Raw genomic sequence first — 21,435 nt, forward strand, 5'->3', positions numbered from 1 at the left:
ATTTGTGATCATTATCTATTTATTTTTACTTTATTATTATATTTTCTTTTTTTTTTTTTTTTTTTATTTAATTGTTTTTGTGTTTTCTGCCAAATCGCCATGATACCCTGTGTCACTGCCGGCTCTCCTCTGACTGCGGCTCATGAGGAAGAAGAGGAAGAGGAGGAGGAGGAGTGGAAAGGCAAACTCTGGCTTCACAATTTTGCTTTTATTGGAATGTTTAAGAAGCAAAACTGACTCCTGCGGTGGTTTTGAGACACTCTGCTCTTTTTAGATGTATTGTTTGGATACAATAGATTTACGGTTCTAAATTTGTTATGTTTTCTACACCTGTAAGTGCCTTTCTAAAATCAGGACATTATTTGAAACCAATGCACAGACTGTAATGTATATAGGCTACTATGGGAATAAAATGGCTTTTCTGAATAATTCTGTGACTATTATCCGGCTGTTATTGTGTGACTCTTTTCTAACTTAGAAAAAAATGAAGAAACACGCTCTCGGTGCCAAATCCTGGCGTGTAAGCCAATCAAAAAGGCCCATTTAGAGTTATTATTCTGAACTATTTTGTCCCTTTGTGTCCTTTTTACTCTGATGCTTTAAACATTTTGTGGCCCGGAATCTCACATCTCCTTTCACCTCCTAAATGCGTATCGTGGCTTCTTGACCCTTAGACGTGTTTCTCCATTCGAGCTAAAAATTTATGTGAGAAACACAAATCTGGTGCCGGGGGAAAAAAGGGGCGAGGATGCCACAAAAACACAAAGTTTTGGGCCAGTTTCTCCAAGCCTTTATAGAGCTTTTTTGTTCTGCGGGACTGGGCCGTAATTTTGAGCGTAAAGCATGAAAAGTGGGGACAAATGAGCCGCGGCCCCTGATGGGACGAGTCACAAAGGAGCAGGGCCGGACCCCCGCAGGCAGCCATACTGAGACAAGTGTGTCCCACCGCACAAAAAAGACGCAAACGTTTGGAGGCCATATGGTTTTTGAAATTTCCTCACAATTTCAGACAATTTGATGGATTGAGTTAACCCTCCTTTTAAACACTTTAACTGGGAGCGAACAAAGGCCATAATGCCTACATAGACTCTCCCTTCATGAGGGCATCTGCGGCTGTTAATGTCTGGCCCTTTTCTTTGCCTGGCGTTTTGAACAAGTCAATGAATTACAATGAAAGTGGCCTTTTTTTGTGCGCCGCTTGTCTTTCTCCGCTTTTTAGCTTTGGAATAATATGTTTGACTTCTGTCCAAGAAGGGTTTCTAAACAAGAAATGGATTTTGTTTTTGAATGTGAAGCAGGGAGCCATAAAGAGTTTGGACTGTGACATTTATGCCAAAGTCTGGTTAGGGAGTCCTTTGTTTGTTTTCTTCTCCACTCTTTATTTCACGTCCTCTCTTTATTTCTTTTGTCTTTGAGGAGTTTAATGAAGCTGAAAACATGGTGATGTGAGAAAGAGAAAGTGTCCAGAGCAGAAAGTGAAAGAGTGCCTCCCGTTTAACTCTCTTTGTTCCACAAATGATAAGTAGACCTGTCTGCTGCTCAACTCTTTTCTACACACACTGTTTCTTTATTTGAAAACTTTTTATTCACTAAATCCTCAATACTTTATAGACCTGTAAGCTCTTAATATGACTGAAACTATTGTAAATTCTCTGTGGGGAAATTAGTCCTTATAAAATATCAATCTGGAGCTCTTCACTCTGACCAAAGAAACTCTTAGGACCAATTTATAAATGCTTTATTACACATTTCACTTTAGTTTAATAAGATGAATAAATGGCTCATTATGTTGGCTGATGTCCAACAATCAACTCTTTATGTGGGTACCCAGGAATCACAGATGCTTTATATCACATCATTAAGAGCAAAATGCAAAAAGTAATAAATAAATAAGTAAATAGATAAATAAATAAATAAATAAATATATAAATAAATAAATAAATAAATAAATAGATAAATAGATAAATAAATAAACAAATAGACACATAAATAAATAGATAAATAAATAAATAAATAATATTACAAACTATTTCATGTTCTTTAAATATTAAATATTTTTTAATATTTAAGAAATATTTAAAATATTGAGGTAAATAATAATAATAATTATATATATATATATATATATCCCATGCCACCACATTTGTGTAAAATAAGACCACCACTGCTCCTTGATATCTCACTTCACTTTGAAAACTGAACCTCTGAACCTTAAATATGTCTTAATTCATTTTAAATCCATTACAAGTTCTTTTTCCCGTGGTTAAGTCCATGTTCAAATCTTTGATCTACCTCTAAAAGCAGCCAAACACAAAGTCAGTTATCAATAGTTATAAAAATCCAAAATAAAACAGCAACAGTTTGAAATGCCAATTAGCTCTATTTTAAAATGCAATAGAAAGGGTGTGATTAATCGTGATTAATTACAGAAATTCTGGGATTAATCACAATGAAAAACTTTAATCCTTTGACAGCTTTATAAATTAAATAAATAAATAAATAATGTTGAATATGAACATTTAGAATTTTGTTGCTGTTTTTTAGAAATGCATATCTGCTGATATCGGCTCTGTCTAGAAACATCTGCCATCGTCCAATGATGCAGAATGAACAGATATCAGTTTTGATCTGTTGTGCCAAATCAATTTAATGCTGAAATCCGGTAATCTAGTACATTTACCTGCAAAATCAAATAAGAGATTTTTTTACAGTGCAGAAAAAGAGACCAGAAAACCAAACCCTGGTCTGAAAATGTTGGCATGCTTGATACAGACTGGTATCAATGTTGGCCCTAGTTTTCACAGCTGGTGCATCTGTAAACAAATACAAATGTACTAAAAATGATCTACACTTAAAATGCAACACACTTTCTTTTCAACATGAGATTAATTAAATGAATATAATAAATACAGCGTAAACCGTTGATTATAGGTATGATGGGTTTGTAATCTGAATTTCCTCAACAGCAAAAAAATAATCCCAGTCAATACGTTTAAATTGGACCGACTTGTTAATAGAGGAAGTTTCAAATTTTAAGACCCTATTTTAGGTAATTGCTCCTTTACTTTTTAGGAGTACACTCCAAAACTGTGTTTGTGTTTGTGTTGATATGTGTGTGTGTGTGTGTGTGTCTCTGCAGCTTCTTCTCAATGCAGCATATTTATGAAGGGAGAGAGTGTTAAGGCAGCTAAGTTTATGGATTTCACTTGCTTATTTTATGAGGGCTTGTCAGGCAGGCCTGGTGATAAGTAATACTACAGTCTGTGGGACCACTTCGTGGTAATTAATCTGGAGGTCTTAAGTGTATTTCAGTATTTCACTTCAAGATGGAAAAAAATCACTACTTCAATCGTCCGGAAAATTGAAGTTTGATGCATGAGTCCCTACTGAAACAATGGTACAGCCCTCGCTCTTTTCATCTGCTGCCCTCCCCTCTCTTTCTCTCTCTCTCTCTCTCTGTCTTTCTCTCTCGCTCTTTCTCTCTCTCTCTCAGGTGCAAACTGTAAACTAAGAAATGTTGTATCACTATCACTGTTAAAGAAAAGCTTTATGATGTTTTTAGTCTGATCTCTGATTATTTTTTTTTAAATAGCAAAAATATGACTCATCATTTGACTTCATTCTAATAGTATTATTATTATTATCTTTATTAATGAATAAGTCTAAATAGGAGATCAGTAAATGAGTGATATTATGTCGCCTGGATTGTCTGAATTGTAGAGTTTTAATCATAGCCTTCCTGTGGAGCCAGTTAATACTTCAAACTTCAATTTTACGGGCGATTGAACTAAGCATGTTCCTGACAGAATTGATGTATGTATTAATTTCCTTTAACTGTTGATTAATTAGGTTGTGCTGAAGGCTCAAATGGAACAGTTTGTTTGGAAATTTGCATATTAATCAAATTCTAGTTGATCATTCAAATAATCTGGGCTGTGTGATTTTAGGGGGGGTGAATAGCTGGTAAAAATATGGCAGGAAAATCAGTAAGCACGTGCATGTATATCTTCTGCTTCTGCTGCTGCTGCTACTGTCTGTACACAGTAATAAAATCCATCCAATCACTGAGTAAGGCTCATTTAGGCTAAATTGTTTATCTAGTTTTGTTACAACCAATGCAGCGGTAGATTATAGTTATGTCTATCAGCATGTGCCTGTGTGTTTTTGTGTTTGCATGCATGATAAAAGGAGGGGAGAGTGAGCTGGATTGAAAGAAAATGAGAGCATATTGAAATTAAGATTGGCTGTTGTGTTATCAGCATGCTTGTGACCTTCACTGAGCATAAAGCATCAACCTCCTCAATGTGGAGGTTGATTTTTCCTGCTTCTATGGTCTTTCTGGCAGCAGGGTTAGACCAGTTTTTGAACATTCAAACAACTACTGTAGAGAGAAACTTGTTAAACATAGCAGACTTCTGTATGTCTGAGAAACATGAAGCATTGAAGCCTGATTTGACGTTCAGTTGCTGATAATCATAAAGAAGTCTTTCTTCAGTGGTGATTTCTAGAATAGATACATTTATATCATTAAGATTTTATTGAACAAAAAATCTTATGAGTAAATGATGTTTTTTCAAACACAGTTTACTAAATCATAAGAAACTAGAAAAGCACTCAGAGAGCGCAGACCTCCACCATTAGCCCAATTTCCCAGTGAAGAATCCTTTAAAACATTCCTGGATCCCGACGGTTATCCGGATCACTCCTAAAATCTAATTCGGCAATTACTCCCTCCCCGGTGGGGTGGAGACACGGTGACCATGTGGACTGTCATGCCATAAGCACCCATGGTCTCACTGAATGACTGAAAGTCATGGCAGATGGTGAATACTCCTCTATTTCTCCCAGCATTGTGAGTATTCTCGCTACAATTCGCTGTCTTTCTCTCTGTTACGCTCAGACTTGTCTCCTCAACCGAGCGTGCATCTTTCAAACTCTATAAACTCCAAAACTTTGAATAGATACACATCAAACATGCTGCTGGGATTGAAGTTTCTTATGTCCGCCATCTCCTGGTGTAAAGTGGTAACAGCACAGACGTCCGCCATTAGCCCTATCTCCCAATAGTAAAGAATCCTTAAAAAAATTCCTGGATCCAGACGGTGATCTGGATCACTCCCAAAATCTAACATTTCTTCCTTATGCCATTTCTGACAATTCCTGAAAATTTCATGAAAATCCATCCATGACTTTTTGAATTATGTTGCTAACAAACAAACTAACAAAGAAACAGACAAACTAACAAACCCACCCGATCACATAACCTCCTTGGCGGAGGTAATGAAAGAATACGGTATGATCAGTTCATTATAATACGATATGATACAATACGATACAATAGGATACCTTACATTATGATACCATACCATACCATTATGTTACGACAGAGTACACTTGAACTCAGTACTGCAGGATACAAAACATCAGTGCTTCCCAAAGTGTGGGCTGTGGCCCTGTGGTAGGCACTGGAGGGGTGCAAGAGGTCATTTACTGTAGATAAAAATCATAAATATCATTGAAGTTATATTTAGATATATTAAAAATTGAAATCACTCAATGATCATTAAATATTTGATAACATGTTTTTTTTACTTTTTTCAAAAGTGTCAGGTGAATACATAGCATGAAAATAAATCTTACACGTCAACTTTTCTTCATTTGGAGATGTGGAGAACCAGTGATATTGTTTAGCTGGTGTTGAAGTAATTAATGGCACTCCATTAACATTTCATTAATCAGTTTCTTTGTAATTATTTTCTTGATTTAATTTGATTAATATATATATCTAATATTTACAATAATAGTAATAATAAATATTATTACTATTATTATGGCCCCATTAATATTATTATTATTTCTAAATTAATATTACTCTGCTTTGGCAACTGGTCCTCACCATTCATGCTAATAAAGCAATAAAGCCTTTTTTTAAAAACCCTTTTTTAGCCTTTTTTGAATTTTTCTTATCTAATTATAGTCATCAGGAAAGGGGTTGCAAAATCACAAAGTATCTTTTTAGCTGTAGTGTGTAAAATTAGGAATTTCAGCGATATCCAGTTGTAGATTGTCATTCTTATTTCTCAGGTGAAATCTGGGGCAACCAGTGGAATTAAAAAATGTATATCTGTACTTGTTGTTTTCTGTTGTACCATAAAAACCTGAAAAATGCGAAAATCCAAGATGGCAGTGTCAGTGGAGGGGACCCTCCCTGTGTATGAATAAAGGCTTATCCTTATTAATTAAACTCCAATTATGTTTCATTTTTACCAGGTTTGTTCAGCTAAATGCTACTAGGCTAAATGTTACACACTGTCCCTTTAAAAAGATCAACATCAGAAAAAAAGTAGGTGACTTTGAAGCATCAAAAAGTAGTGACTCATTAATTGAACTCTCCAACTCTGCAAACACTTTTCTAGTAGCAAAGATTTTCAGGTTTCAGACATTGCCATGGCATACTTCAGTTTGAGAAGACCTGAAAGATGAGATGTGACACATTTTTATTGTGCCCTTGGAGGATTTTTTTTTCTGGAACACCAGTACACCAGGTTTTCTGCCTCCCAGTAGCTGCAATTAATAAAAATATAAAGGATCCAAATGTAAACAACACACATACCAAAGAAAACCACATACAACACACAGCATATCCCACATTATACATACTACACAAGACTTGAATTTAATAAACATAATCACTTGAAGTCCATTCAGCCCCAATTAACATTATTTAAAATCTGACTGAAAATTTGGATTTCCATACAATATGTGTCATGGAATGACTGCAGAGAAGGTTTTTAATGCTCTCAGATGGTCAGATCAGTTTATGGGAAATGTGTTAGTCCAGCAATGATAGAAATGCACTGAACAATTTCTAATAAACTAAAGTAAAAAGGAGCACTGCAAGGAAATAAAGGGGAAACACTTGAACAGATAAACCAATAATTAAAGTGTGATAAAGTAAAATTTTCTGTGATGATAGTTTTGTAGAACATCCAAACCTGTGTCAATTAAAAGTCAGATCACTTATTTGTCACAATATGTTAATTTTTACAAAATAAACAGGAAGGAAGTGAAAGTGAACAGTGAAGCATGACTGCTGACAAATTCCAATCAGCTATTCTGACACTGAGGAGAGAAACAGAGACACCTGCTGTTCACAGCAGATACTGCACTATATGGATACTTTCTCTAGTATTTCCTGCTATGGTAAAATCAGTTTTTACACAATAAATAATAAATAAATACGGTCGTTTTCCAGTTCTGACAAATTCTTTGTCTGTGTTTGACAGGTGGCACGCAAGGATTATAGCCTTTCTTGAGGCTGGATGTAGTTCTGTATAGAAGGAAAACACAGTGGCCCCCTTTATTGTAAACTGGATAATCAATGCGGTTCAAATGCTGATATTTAAAGACAGGGATCTGTAGACAGCATCCTGCTCATAGCCAAAACTTACAGTCAAGTTCAGAACAAAATTATCAAGATTTTTAGTCAAGACCTTGCTCTACAAAAAGTTAATCCCAACAATCACAGATTAATGATGTAGGGAGGTTTCTGATGGAGAAAGGCTACTTACTAACTACTAATGATGTCATGATAAAGAAAAACTGATCATTGCATACTGACTTGGTTTGGTGTGAAGGTTTCTCCATTTGTCAAAAAAATCAGAGTTCTTGCTGACTTTTGCAGGGTATATTGTGCAGAACTGAGTTATTTGAGCATAAAAATATTGGAAAAAATGTTCGGGAAGACAGAAACGGGAAAAGAGCTGTGTATGAGGAATCAGTGAAAATAAGTGTAGAACACTTGACAAGTACACTAGGCAAAACCTGGATTTGACAAGTTTTCGCTGCATGATTTTTACAAGGTGACTGGATTAATAAACTTAAAGAGATGCTTTCTCCAGGACAAGCAACATGCATCTCATGATTATAGAGTGATTTTCTGCTGATCTATGGAACCAAATACTTGACCACAACATGCCTTGTTGCCACTGTCAACATTGAGGAGACAAGTTAAGCCTCTGTACTGCTACTTTGAGTAAAAGGTGAGATATTCATGGTCGTCCCATGATGGACCTTTTATGTTAAGTGTAGCAGACAGAGGCAGAAAAGGGGTGAAAAGTAATCCTGAAAGGGTAGAGGACACACCACGCCTCTCATGCTTCTCCAACCATGTAACTGGGATGTATTTATCTGTTGTGTCCAACTAAGTCTGTGTTGTCATCTGGTATAGCTGCTGAATCAAATTCAGGTTTTTTTGTTGTTTCTTCACTGACAATAACAGCAATAAATGACGAGTGAAACCACGAGATACAGTTTTAACATTTCTTTACTGTTCAATTGCCCATTCAATCACACAGGTATCACTCCACTGAGACACATTTAAACTTTCGTTAATGTGTACTCACACTTGCATCATTAACAAAAAGTAGTGCTGCTTGCCAATTCAAAATATGGCTTCTAAAATATGAACTCAGAGCATTTTTTATATTGTACATAACAATTCCTCCCTTCCAGCTTTTATGAACTCTGCATCAACAATAACAAACAAATGAAAATATTTCTGGCAGCATACATTTTCCTTCTTTTCTTTTTGGCTGACCACTGAGGTCAGCCCCAAGGATTCAGAAAATAAGTGCTACACGCTGTTATTTCAGTATCTCATACAAACATAGTTGATAGAGAGGAGAGAATTTAATTTATTTACTTATTATTATCCTTTTTTTTTTTCTTTTCTTTTACATTTAAGTGTTAGTATTAGATATTCTGGTCCACACTCCTTACCAGTAGGTGGCGGAAATGCACCATTTCGTTGTTTGCCAATCGCCAAATAATCCCAAGAAAGAAGAAGAAGAAGAAGTCATCCCTACAGATGCCTCTGTCTGTGTCTGAGTAAGTAACTAAGTAACTGACTGAGTGTGTGATCCTACTTTATGGGTCATAGCATACAGAGTTTCGTTCGCTTTTACTGAATGCTGTAAGTAATGGCTGCTTCCACTGTGATAACTGAAGCCATATATACAGAGTTGCATTATGGGTGGGGTTTACTGGGGCTGAAAGCCCACTAATGGCTGTCTCAACTGCTCTAAATACCTCAGATGTAGATTTAGCATGGCCTCTGTTTCACCTGAACTGGGTCACATTTATGTATGACAAAGAATAATAACAACCCTATAAGCTTTTCATGTTGGGAAAGATGTTTTCACTCTTCTGCTGAGCTGCTTTGGCATGACTATGTGGTAGTTATGGGGACAGGCTTAGTTGTTGTGAGATACAAGGCCTGCTCGTGCAGTCATTAGCCTGGACTGAGCTGCAGCGGCGCTTCTGTCTGAACTGGACAATGTGTCTTTATTAAAACACGTGCAGACAGCAACACTGAAAGCTTTCCATGAAAGAAAAGATGTTTTCACTCTACTCCCGGTTTGGTACGAGTTTCCGATCATTTCGGTCGGCTTGTCCAGTATGTTCAGGGCCTGCTAGCATGTTAGCAGTTAGCTTGGATGTCACTTTAGGAATGACTGGGCCACTTTTCTTGTTAAAACCAGAGCAGAGAGCCACACTGAAAGCTTGTCTTGGCAGAGATGATGTTTTTGCGCGACTCCTGTAGTGATGAGTCCTCTCCACATACAAAACAGTTCAGAATAAAGGGAGGAGATTTCCTCCTCCCTGTTCTTCAGCTGACATGGAGGGAACACCTTTTTGGGGACTGAAGATGGAGACCAGGGGCTGATGATCGGTGATCAGGGTGATACTTCTTCCATAAAGGTACTGGTTGAACTTTTTCACACCCACACCATGCTCAAAGCCTCTCTGTCAATCAAAGCATAGTTATGCTCAGCAGGTGTAAGGGACTGTGATGCAAAAGCAATGGGTCACTCTGAAGCATCATTTTATGTGATAGAACGGCTTCAGTACCGTATGGAGATGATTGGCAGGCTAGGGGCAAAGGAAGGCATGGGTCATAGTGTGTTAACACTTCATCTAATGTTACCAGCTGCTTGGCAGCTGTCAGTGCCTCCTCACAGTCTTTAGTCTGTCTCCATTTGGTGTCTTGTGGCATTTGTGAGTGCAACATGGTTGAAAGATTTGGCAGAAATTTGTGGTAATAGTTAACTAGGCCCAAGAATGAATGTAGCTGGATCATGTTTTCTGGTGGTGGAGTTTTTAAAATAGTGCTGATTTCCTCCTGAGTTTTGTGGAGTCCATGTCTGTAGATTTTGTGTCCACAATACTCAGTTGCATCTTTAAAAACTCACATTTGGTCCTGTTGGCTCTCAGTCCATTCTCCTCTAGCCTTGTCAGTGCATTTAGGTTTGCCAAATGAGTGGCATCATCCAGGCCAGTCACAATAATATCATCCAGGTAACACTGAGTGCCTGGTATCCCTTGTAATACTTGGCCCATGGCTGTTGCCAGATGGCTGGGGCGCTGGTCATGACAAACACAAACCTACTAAGACCTTAACGGGTGTTTATGGTCAAGTATTTCTTTGATGATTCCTCCATTTCCATCTGTAGATATGCCTGTGCAAGGTCAATTTTTGAGAAATGCTCACCATGTGTTAAGGATGGAAATATGTCATCGATCACAACCATATAGGTTTCCCAGTCCTCTACGGTGCTATCAAAGCTGTCCATGTGTCCAACACTTCCAGAGGTTTTTGTGTTATGTGCTTTCTTCTCAGCAGCAACGTTATCACATCTGTTTATTTACCTTGGTCTTCACACTTACAAACTCCATACACTGTGGTGCCGGGCAGATGAAACTCAGACCTTTCTCCATGTTGGTGTCCGGAACACTTAATGAGTCTTTACAGCCTAGTCGCCAGTTCTGTTATGTTTCTTCACTTACTGCAACAGCAATAAATGATAAGGACAAAAGGTGTGACCAGTTAGACAAACTCTGATGTGTTTTTCAAATACGAAAGAAGTATCAAAAGAAGTAACAAAATAAACATCAGTATCAGCTTTAATTTTCACAATCTGTGCATCTCTAGCTGATGCACAACGCAGAATCACACACTGGAACACAAATGCAGCGATGCTGACATTCTGATGTTCAGCTGTGCTAATGCTCACCTTGTTTATCATCTTCATTAAGCATGTGGGCAACTTGTTTATGTGAACTCTTATCACCTCTGATGACACAGCTATTTATTATCGGTAGTGTGTGGGATGATGTTACAGCAATCAAGTGGCGTTTCCATAACCTTGCAAAGCAGATGGATACGCCCATTTTCTTGTTCTTCACTGGCAAATCCATCTTGTTAAACTCCCATCTGAAGCGTTTGGGCCCGGTTAGAAAGTGAAAGGACCAATCAACGACGAGGGGCAGTACTTTCAGGCACGACAGAGTTGTGATGCAAACAAGCTGCAGCAAGAGGCCGGTGCAATTGACCTATGGCTAAGCCACGCCCCCTCCACTCACTCGGACAAACAATGAACATTCACTGACAGACGCTATTGCAGTTGTCATAGTAGGAGACATTTAACTGGAGGTCATTGATGATTTTTGGAGACAGAAAGATCACTTATCATCTAGAAGCCACCAAGAGGGTCTAAACTACGCATTGGAGGGATATATTAATCATTTTATTGTCAAGACGGTTGATAAAAAGCTTCAATTACAAGCCAAAATTTACAGGTCCCAGTGTAAACGTGATAAACTGCATCTCGTTGCCATCACAATCTCAGACCACAAGATAGAGGATCAGCATGAAAGTGGCACTGAAGTTAAGGTTTTGGCTCATAATATGACAAAAATATAACAGCCTTTTTTACCATCTTTACCATCTTTAAATTTAAAATCTCAAAAAAAAAAACTCATAAAACTGGACAAAAACGGACCTTCTCCCATTCATTTCAATAGACATCCAGACAGCCGATGTCCGAGTGTATTGGAGTGGTATACGCACTGGGATTGGCTCATCGCGTTTGAGGGCGGGACTTAGCCATAGGTCAATTCAGGTTATAGCGTTTCCATTCTTCAGGGAACGTTTTCACCCCTACCCCTTATCATTCTACTTCAAGAGGCAAGGGGAAGGGGTAGACAAAGGGGACAGGCAAAGGTGAAGGACAAGGGGTAGAAATGGGACTGACCCTTAATGACCTACAGTCATGGACGAAAGTATTGGCACCCCTGGAATTTTCCAGAAAATACACCATTTCTCCCAGAAATTGTTGCAATTACGAATATTTTTGGTATACACGTGTTTATTTCCTTTATGTGCATTGGAGCAACACAAAAAAAGCAGAAGAAAAAGGCAAAATTGACACAATTTTACATTAAACTCAAAAATGGGCCGGACAAAATTATTGGCACCCTCAATGTAATATTTGGCTGCACATCCTTGGGAAAAAAATAACTGAAACCAATCGCTTCCTTTAACAATCAACAAGCTTCTTACAACTCTCAACTGGAAATTTGGACCACTCTTTTGCAAACTGCTCCAGGTCTCTCAGATTTGAAGGGTGCCTTCTTGCAACGGCAATTTTGAGATCTCTCCATAGGTGTTCAATGGGCTTTAGATCCAGACTCATTGCTGGCCACTTCAGAACTCTCCAGCCCTTTGTCTCCAACAGTTCTTCATGCTTTTTGAGGTTTGTTTGGGGTCATTGTCCTGCTGGAACACCCATGACCTATGAAGCAGACCCAGCTTTCTAAAAATTGCCCTACAATGTGGCCCAAAATCTTTTGATGGTCTCCAGATTTCATGACTCCTTGCACACAGTCAGGGCACCAAGTGCCAGAGGCAGCAAAACAAGCCCAAAACATCTTTGAAGCTCCACCATGTTTGACTGTAGGCACTGTGTTCTTTTCTTTGTAGACCTCATTCCGTTTCCTGTAAACAGTGGAATGACGTGCTTTTCTTTTCTTTACTTAATTTTGTTACTTTTGAGTTTGTGTAAAATTATGTTAATTTGGGCTTTTTTCTTGTTTTTTTTTTTTTTTGTGTTGTTCCAATGCACATAAATGAAATAAACATGTGTGTATCTAAAACATTTGTAATTGCAACAATTTCTGAGTAAATGGTGTATTCTCTGAAAAAATTCCAGGGGTGCCAATATTTTCATCCGTGACTGTATGTTAGTGTGATACACTACTTGGAGCTTGGTAACGTTAATCTAAAATTATATTTTACTGAATGTCAATACATGAAATGTGCCTTCAATATATATTTTTATGCATTAGTTGCATTTAGATCCAACATTTGTGCATTAAATTTTATAAAATCAAGATTAATTTCAGTGTTTCTGTGTAGGCACAGTTATGTAAAATAAGGACACTGCGACTTCTCATTTCTGTTAAAAACAAACAAACAAACAAACAAACAAACAAAAAAACCTCTGATAGCTCAGTGAACAAGTCAAAGGTCATCTGCACCTTGTGATACCAAATATCACCCATTAACTGGTCCTTTATGTAGGCTACTTTTCAGTCCATAACAAATTATTTTTTTAATGGTTAAATTCCTTTCATAATCCTGAATCTACTCAAAATGTCTTACTTTCTTTCAAAATAAAATCAGATCTGTTTCCACACAGGAAGTAAACTACCCTTGGTTTAAAACAGTACAAAAATCAAAATGAATCAAAACAGTGTTAAATAATAAATATTGGAATTTTAAAATGATTGTGATTAAAAATGCTAACTGTATGACAGTCGTAATGCTATAGCCTATAATGTAAGGGTGCAAGATGCAACATGTTGTTTGGCTAATTACTATTTCAAAAAACAGAGACTCAATTTTGCCAGGGCAGAAAAGCCCCAGTGGTCCTGCACTTGCGCAGTATCGCCGTCGCAGTTGTGACGTCATCAGTGTTGGCGGTATTTTGAAAAATAAGCAGTCTGAAGTTGTTGTTACCCGCGTCGTTGAGAAAAAACTGTGTATTTCGCAAATGATGGTAAGAATGCGCATTTTGTCACTATTTATTGCAATACTTATAGGATAATAAAACTCTGAGTTCGTTCTTTGAATTAATATCCGTCGTGCTAACGTAGTAAAGTTGTGTTAAGTCAGCGTTTCTGTCTTCGTCATTAACCACAACAAAAACAAAAGCGTACCCATGAACTGCATAAACACCTGTTAATCTGTACTTTTCACAATAAACCCCATATTTACTCATCATAACACCGTTACCGTCTCTGTGTTCAGGCAGAGTTAAAGCCAGTAGAGCTGTCAGAGGAAGCTCGAAACGAGCTGATGGACCAGTGTGAAGATCAGTTTGTTCAGCTTAAAAAGGTAAACTCATATCTGTGAGCGTTGGTTATGTCTGATCATTAGATGTGTAGAGAAACTGTAAAAACTGGAGTGTTTATTTCTGTGTTACAGCTTCAGAATGAGATCATACTTTGTGAACCAGATTCCTGTGAGAGTCCACAGGAGCAGGTGAGTTGGTTTTAGTTGTTAATCTCTGCACTTTACTCTTACCTCTACATTTCTGTGTTACTCGTACAACATGGAAAACCTTCAAGCTGCAATGCCTTAACACATTTCCATTTTCTTTTTTACTTGTTGAGGTATCAAGGGTACACATGATGACATTTTTGAAATATAGTGTTAAAGGGGGGATTTAAAATAAAGGTAAATGGCACTTTCTGGTTACGTAAGTAAGTGTAAATTGTCATCAACACTAGTGCTAGTATTTTTTTAAGTTCCTAAGCTTTTGTATTTTTCAACAAACACAAGCAATAAATCTATATTATAACCAACACAATATTAGATAGATTTAACTTAGGGCTGAAAGATTTTGAAAAAAAAAAAAATTGCTCATTGCAATTACTCACACTCATATTGCAAATTCAAGATGAATTGTTTAATTGAAGAGTGATTATTTTTTGTCATTCTCATTTTTAATGAGGGGAGCATAAAAACTACGAAATGTAAGATTATTTGCTAATTAATCTGCAAAAAAATTGACACTGGAATGTTTGCACAACGGGTAAAGCTTAACATCTCTGCTGCAAAAAATGATCTTCGATTTGAAAATTGCAGAGGCCCAAATAGCGTTTTAATCTAAATTTTGATTGATTGCTCAGCCGTATGGTGAATAGAGGCAAAATGGTAAAAATTCTGTCATTGTTTACATAATAATTGACCTAGCTCTACTTTCCACGACATGAATATGCAATTCAGTCCATTTGGTTGTCAGATTAACCCGTACACCCCCAACGCCTTTTTTGCACTGGGGAAAAATTCCTCAGTAGTAATGGTACACAACTTTAAAAAGGAGATTCAAAGATGAAGCAACAAGTAATATCATTTTCAGATTAAATACAGTGCACTATTCATCATCAATCAAATTATTATTATATTGCCATTATTTTGTTCATCATTCACTATCATACCACATAGGCCTGATTTAAGTTGTGTCTAAACAAATCTGACTCTTTCACAAACAGCAGAGACCTCACTGACCTCAGCTGATAAAACTGTACACACACCCCGTTCAAAGGTATTACTAAATCTTAAAAGGCTTGTTTTTGATATGCATGAAGTGAAAACTTTGAAATTGAATATTTCAACACAACAAACAGATAGTGAACATTTCTGTTTTATTACTGTACTTGTCTGTAAAAAAAATCATAATGGAAATTTAATCGGCTGAGATGTTTTTTAGCTGGTTATAAAACATAAATAAACACTGACGCCCCTATGTAACTTTAAGGCAAAAAAAACCCCATTAATGACAAGATTGCCCATTTCTATTTTGGTATGTTAACATCTTCCACTGCTACCGGTTAGATATCAGACAAAGTTAGTAACAGAATGTTATGGGAACAGTTGAGACAACCATAAGTTTCTCACAGCAGCTTTAAGTGTTGTAGAATCTCTTTGAAAAATATTTTTACAAGACTTTAGTAATTGTAGTTTCACAAAACATTTTGCACTGTTTCTCCTGTAACTGATATCCAACAGCTACTACTTTAAAATGCTGTAATCTTTTTAGTTGTGACATATTGTAAACAAATAACTTGCATTTGTTTGTTTTTTTCCATGCATTGTGATTTTTTTCCCCTCAATAGTCAGTGAATCAGCTGATGGCAACAGAAGCTGAGCTGAAGCAGTGGATGACAGTGGAACCAAAATGTAAGTCCTGTTTTACATTGTGAGTGAAGCTCTGACCACAACGCCATAAATCAGTATTGTAGAAAAAGAATATCAGAAATCAGGGCCACAGGTTTATGCCACAGTTACTGTCTGAGGCATGCCACATTGAACAATTGAAAAGAAAGTATAAGTTTTGCCCTGTGTGAAATAGGAGAAGATGCATTTTTTTTTCCAAATATAGCAATGTGCTTTTTGGAATGATCTTAATTTTTTCTTTATTTGGCTCCATTCAGTACTGGCACGGAATTCTGAAGTTCTACTTCAAGCTGGAAAAGATGAGGTATGTTTGTTTGTAAAATGCACCTTTGAAATGTTTCTTATTAAACCGTCTGATTTAGATACATTGCAGAAGTTCTAAAATCCATTTTCTAACGTCACAGATGCTCAAGCTGTGCTCTGAACTTGAAATGATTGTTTCCTGCTATGAAGCAAAGCGAGACAAACTGAGAGAAACTAAAGAACTGTAAGTTACCTTTAAGTCATAGTGCAAGCTTTTAATATCTCACTCTCCTTACTCTGGGCATGTAGAGGCTTTCAGAGGTGAATTGAAGAGAGCATTTTGCCATTTAATTCATTTTACTCTGTGTGTTCTGAAAAATTTCTGTCTCTTAGGGAACTGAAATGGCTGGAGGAGAAGAAACATATGCTGATAGCTGCCAGTGATCATGTTGAAAAGCTTAAGAATGAGAAGGAGAAATTATCAGAGCTCAGGTAAGTGTGATGGTAGAGTCAGATCAACCTAAGTATTAAAAGTTTAGAAGCAATGTTACTCCACTAGAGGGCAGCAAAGCATGTGAAAGTGACAGAAGTGTATTGAACATTATAACACATTTTACATAAATAGACAATTGTGAATGTTTTAAAAAGTATGTTTGTGTCATCCATTTTACAGTGTATGGCATGACACCAAGGCCAAAATTCAGAAGATGAAGGTGTATGAGGAACGGTTGATGGAGTCTCTGGGCGAAGTTCTAGAGAAACATGCCCCTTTGCCTCAGAATGAATCCAGTGCAAACAAAAAGAAGAAGGTGCAGTTTGTCACTCTGTGTTTCATGATCTCCTGTGCTTTGCAGCAATTGTGCATTGACAGACTGTTCCATTATTACTCTGGTCCAGCTAAACAATTTTGTTTTCATTTTTAGAACATAACCTCAGAGCTACATGAAGACTGGATTTCACTTAACGAAATTCTTGAGGTGAGTTGTGATGGACAATACTATCAGCACAATGTCCATTGAGATATAAAAACAGGCTTATAGCCAAGTTGGTTTTGAAATAAAATATTAGTTTCTTTAGTGGTATAGTTCATAACAATCCAAATAAAAGGAAGAGAACAGTAAATACTGTAAAAGCAAAGAACCTGCATATTAATTATAGATTTAATGTTTGCAAAACATTTGAAAAATGAAAAAGCAGTATAGTGATTAAATAAGGTGGATAGAATGTGTAAAACATCACGGTATTAAGAAATAATGATCATCTATAGTTTTGGGTCAATGTATTACATCTAATTTAATATAGAGTTAATATCGTTGTGAGTTGTATGTGTGGTAGGCATAAGAATGACATTGAGCTCTGTTAACACTTAAAGGTCCTGGCTGTCAGATGCATTCAGAGTGCTTTCTTTAATTGGTAAATACGTAAATTGAGATACATGAATCAATTCACCGATCACTTATGCCCGATAAACATCCAGTTTAGGTAGGTTCAGATATATTTTTATGGACTGATAATAAGTCAAAAAGGAACATTTTAATTGTTGAACCAAGGGTGGAAAGAAACATATTACATTTACTCAAAGTACTGCAATTGAGTGTTTTTTTTGGGCAATTGTACTTTTTTGAGTACATTTTGAAATCAGTGTTTTTACTTCTACTTAGGCGTGTAAAGGTATATGTATTCGTACCGTATCCATTCGGTACAGGCCTCTCAGGACGGTACAGACGTGTACCAAACGGACACACGTTGAACGAAGCTCATACACTGACGGAAAAACAGAAAACAACTCACCGTCACACTGTCCTAGCAACCACAGCAAATGACAGCAACAGCCTGAGTATTCCCAGATAAAAGTGCCCTGTTTAGTGACACTTTGTTTCCCAGTAAAATACAACAGTGGACAAAGACAACAACAGTAGCACTGACATCATTCAGCAGGTGTGTCGCTGACAGCACATCGTCCAGCGGATCAATCAAAGCATTTGAAAAGGGCACCACTCAAACAATAACGTCACTGTAACAAGGACGAACAACAAAAAGTCTCACCAGCCAGTTATGAATTTCCCATGATTTAAGATGTTTTTATTATAACGATGGTGCTCTGGTTTTAATTCTTCCTTCAACTGCCAGCCTCAGAGTACGGAGAGGGGGGACTTAATCATGTCTGCAGCTGCATCAGTGGTAAAGTTATCCTCAGATTTCACACGGCTCCAACATCCTTATCCACCAAGATGGGCTGTGAAAAGTTCTCCAAACTTTGTAGTAGGTCCCATTGGTTAAAAAAGTAATCCAGTGCTGAAGTCTATTTTGAAACCAGCAGGATAGATGCTAATTAGCACACTTAACAAGCTAACTTACAGTTGTATGATGACGTGTTCAAGTTGGCTGGGAAATTTTAGTGTTTAAAGAATGGGTGTAAATATGTCAATATATCAATTAAAATAACCTAGTAATTCCAATATGTATTTATTAATATTTTTATTAATTGAAGACCTTTTGGAGGGAGGTTGCAGCATTATTAGTAATTTAAATGGAATTTATTCAGCCTATTTATTTGAATACAATTATAAATAGATAAATACATTTTGTTATTTATTCCGTTTAATTACTGTACTGAACCGTGACTTCAAAACCAAGGTGTGTACCAAACCGAAATATTCTCGTACGTTACAACCCTACTTCTATTTAAGTAAGTTTTAACCAGACTAACTGCACTTTTACTTGAGTGCAATACTCTTGTATGTAGGGCTGACAGCCTCAAGTCAACTGGTCGATTAATTGGTTGATGACCTCATGTCCGACCAAAATCCAATTGGTCGAACAATTGGACATGCTACTTTAATTGGAAGAATCCATTTTTGCAGGGGTGAGAAGGGCGAAGTCATGTGTATTTATTTTTTTCAGTCATCTAGTGTTACAAATATAATTTACATAAAATAAAACAATGAATTTAACTATTCAAATATAATTTACTCATGCCTTTAAGGCTCATTAATTACAGGTTAAATACCCAGAAAGTCTGTCCCACGACCAGTCGATTAATTGATGATCTGGTGCGATTTTAGTCGACCAGGTTTTTCTTTGGTTGACTACAGCCCTACTTGTATGTTTACCACCTCTGTTGACTACACAGTAGCACATAGTGAGAGAATGATTCCATATCACATCCCAAAACAGCTGCTGTACACAGCAAAAAATGGAGTGTTGATAGGGTGAAAAATTTCAGACTTGATTTTACCTCCCAAGGTGTAACTTTAACTCAATTCTGAGTGAAATGGTCTTCAGTGTTGGAGTTATTTGACAGTGTTGATCCATCAGTGTTAGTTCATCTCTGTAGAGAATCAACTGATCTAAGCTCTACCCAATGGGATTTCAAATTTGGGGGGATGTGTACATGGAGTTTCTCATCATGCCCTTGGGCAAAGTGTTTTGATGTGTTTAGTTGTGTTTGAATGTTGCCTGTTGTGCATGGGTCCCTGCTGGGGTTCTTTGCTCATGTGTCCGGTGGATTGTTGTTTTTGATGTGAGACACATTTGCACCATGAGTGAAGTTATCCACCGAGTCAGTGTTCCCACCTGTGACTTTAGATGTTCCTACAAGACGCATAGGGCTTATTCTATGTATTGTCTTACTATGAAGTTGACTCTTATGGGGCTATTATTTGCAATGATCTGTACACAAATGTTTAGGTAGATTTGGAAATGCGTGCAAAAATCCACAAATTTGTGTACAGATATGAAAAGTGTGTCAAGATCCACAAATGTGTGCACCAATCTACAAAAATGTAGACCAATTTGTAATTGTGGACTTAGTTCATTTTGGTTCAGAAAATTCACTCTTTTTTGCTTCAAGTTTTCAAAATCCTCACAAGCCATCAGTTACAACCGAAATCTGCCTCTCAATTGGCTGTCTTACATATGTGACTTTTGCAACACTTGTACCGCACATGATCCGCAAATGTGTACTCAGATCCGTAAGCATAAGAGCTGGGTCTGTTGCCCTTAGCACAGGCTCACAGGCAAGGCTTCCTTCCTCAACGCATAGGCATCACACAGAAGGCAGCAGTTTAGACTTAGTAAAGGCTTTATATAACGTCAACGTGAAAAGAGAAACGTTATCGCATGATACTGTTATTATTCATATTTTTATTGAAAGAGCAAAGAAAATAATGACTTCCTTTTCTCCAAAACCGTATCATACTCTATTTTCAATAATGATTGCTAAAATCAGACTAGTTACTTTTAATAGGGTTAGTACCTAAACATTGGAGAACAGTCACTATTCAAAGGTTAAATTGTGTGTACTTGTGTATTTTGTAAATTGTATCAAATACCCATAATACTTGGCTTAAATTGTTCTCTGTCTTGTCTTTGTAACAGCTACTTATGAACAAAGTTCTGACAACCCCACATGACCCCTATGTGACGATAGATGGCACATTCTGGCCTCCATATGTAGAGATGCTGCTCCGCTATGGTATTGCAGTGAGGCACCAAGAAAACAACTTCAAGATACGCCTGGAAACCTTTTGGTGAGGCAGTGGTGAATCTGGCCTTCAAGCACCACCTTTCTAAAGTTGTTCCTTTTCAATGTGTGCTTGTATGGTGATATCAGGGTGTATACTTCTGTAAATTAGTGCGTAGAACAATAACTAGAAAAGACATGATGCTATGATTAGCTGTATGTATGTAAATTGACATGTTTCACAACTGTGTGCTTTATAAAAAGGTTTTTAAAAAGTGCCCATTTAAGCTTGGTCTGGGTATAAACTGTTTTGTATGAAATAAAAAAGCAAAGGGGTCTTAAAACATTTGAGAGCATGTATTCATATATTGAATGAAGTCATATTTGGATAAAGTGTTGTCACTTTCATTTAAACTGATTGAACTCTGATGTCTTGTAGGTCTTCTCTTAGATGCTGTCTTTGGATCAACTTTTTCTGTTTTTCAAAGGCAAGGTTTTGTTATCTAAAAGTGATGCACATTATTATCTTATTTAAAATGTTCATCTGTACTTTTCATGTAATGTTTGTCACAAATATAGTAAAGATGATTTTGCCTTGACATACCAGTGGTTCCCAGTTTGGGGCACAGGACCCTGTCTGCTC

The 21,435-nt window shown here is 37.0% G+C and overlaps 1 protein-coding gene across 3 annotated transcripts; it reads left to right on the forward strand.

Moving 5' to 3' along the window:
- The first annotated feature begins 8,868 nt into the window (after positions 1–8,868).
- Positions 8,869–21,423, forward strand: cenpk (centromere protein K). 3 transcript variants are annotated; one of them, XM_041785591.1, is made up of 11 exons: positions 8,869–8,889; positions 14,153–14,239; positions 14,330–14,386; positions 16,024–16,087; positions 16,342–16,388; positions 16,489–16,571; positions 16,721–16,819; positions 17,001–17,136; positions 17,251–17,304; positions 20,708–20,859; positions 21,232–21,423. In XM_041785591.1, exons 2-11 carry the CDS (start codon positions 14,201–14,203, stop codon positions 21,389–21,391), a joined length of 891 nt encoding a protein of 296 aa, XP_041641525.1. In that variant the 5' UTR covers positions 8,869–8,889; positions 14,153–14,200; the 3' UTR covers positions 21,392–21,423. The 3 variants fall into 3 exon arrangements, with proteins under 3 accessions (XP_041641525.1, XP_041641524.1, XP_041641526.1); XM_041785590.1 differs by lacking the exon at positions 8,869–8,889 and adding an exon at positions 13,805–13,901; XM_041785592.1 differs by lacking the exon at positions 8,869–8,889 and adding an exon at positions 13,805–13,901 and having other exon boundaries at positions 20,708–21,423.
- The last annotated feature ends 12 nt before the right edge of the window (positions 21,424–21,435 follow it).

Source organism: Cheilinus undulatus, linkage group 4 (genome assembly GCF_018320785.1).
Source record: "Cheilinus undulatus linkage group 4, ASM1832078v1, whole genome shotgun sequence".
In the NCBI taxonomy this organism is placed as follows: Eukaryota; Metazoa; Chordata; class Actinopteri; order Labriformes; family Labridae; genus Cheilinus; species Cheilinus undulatus.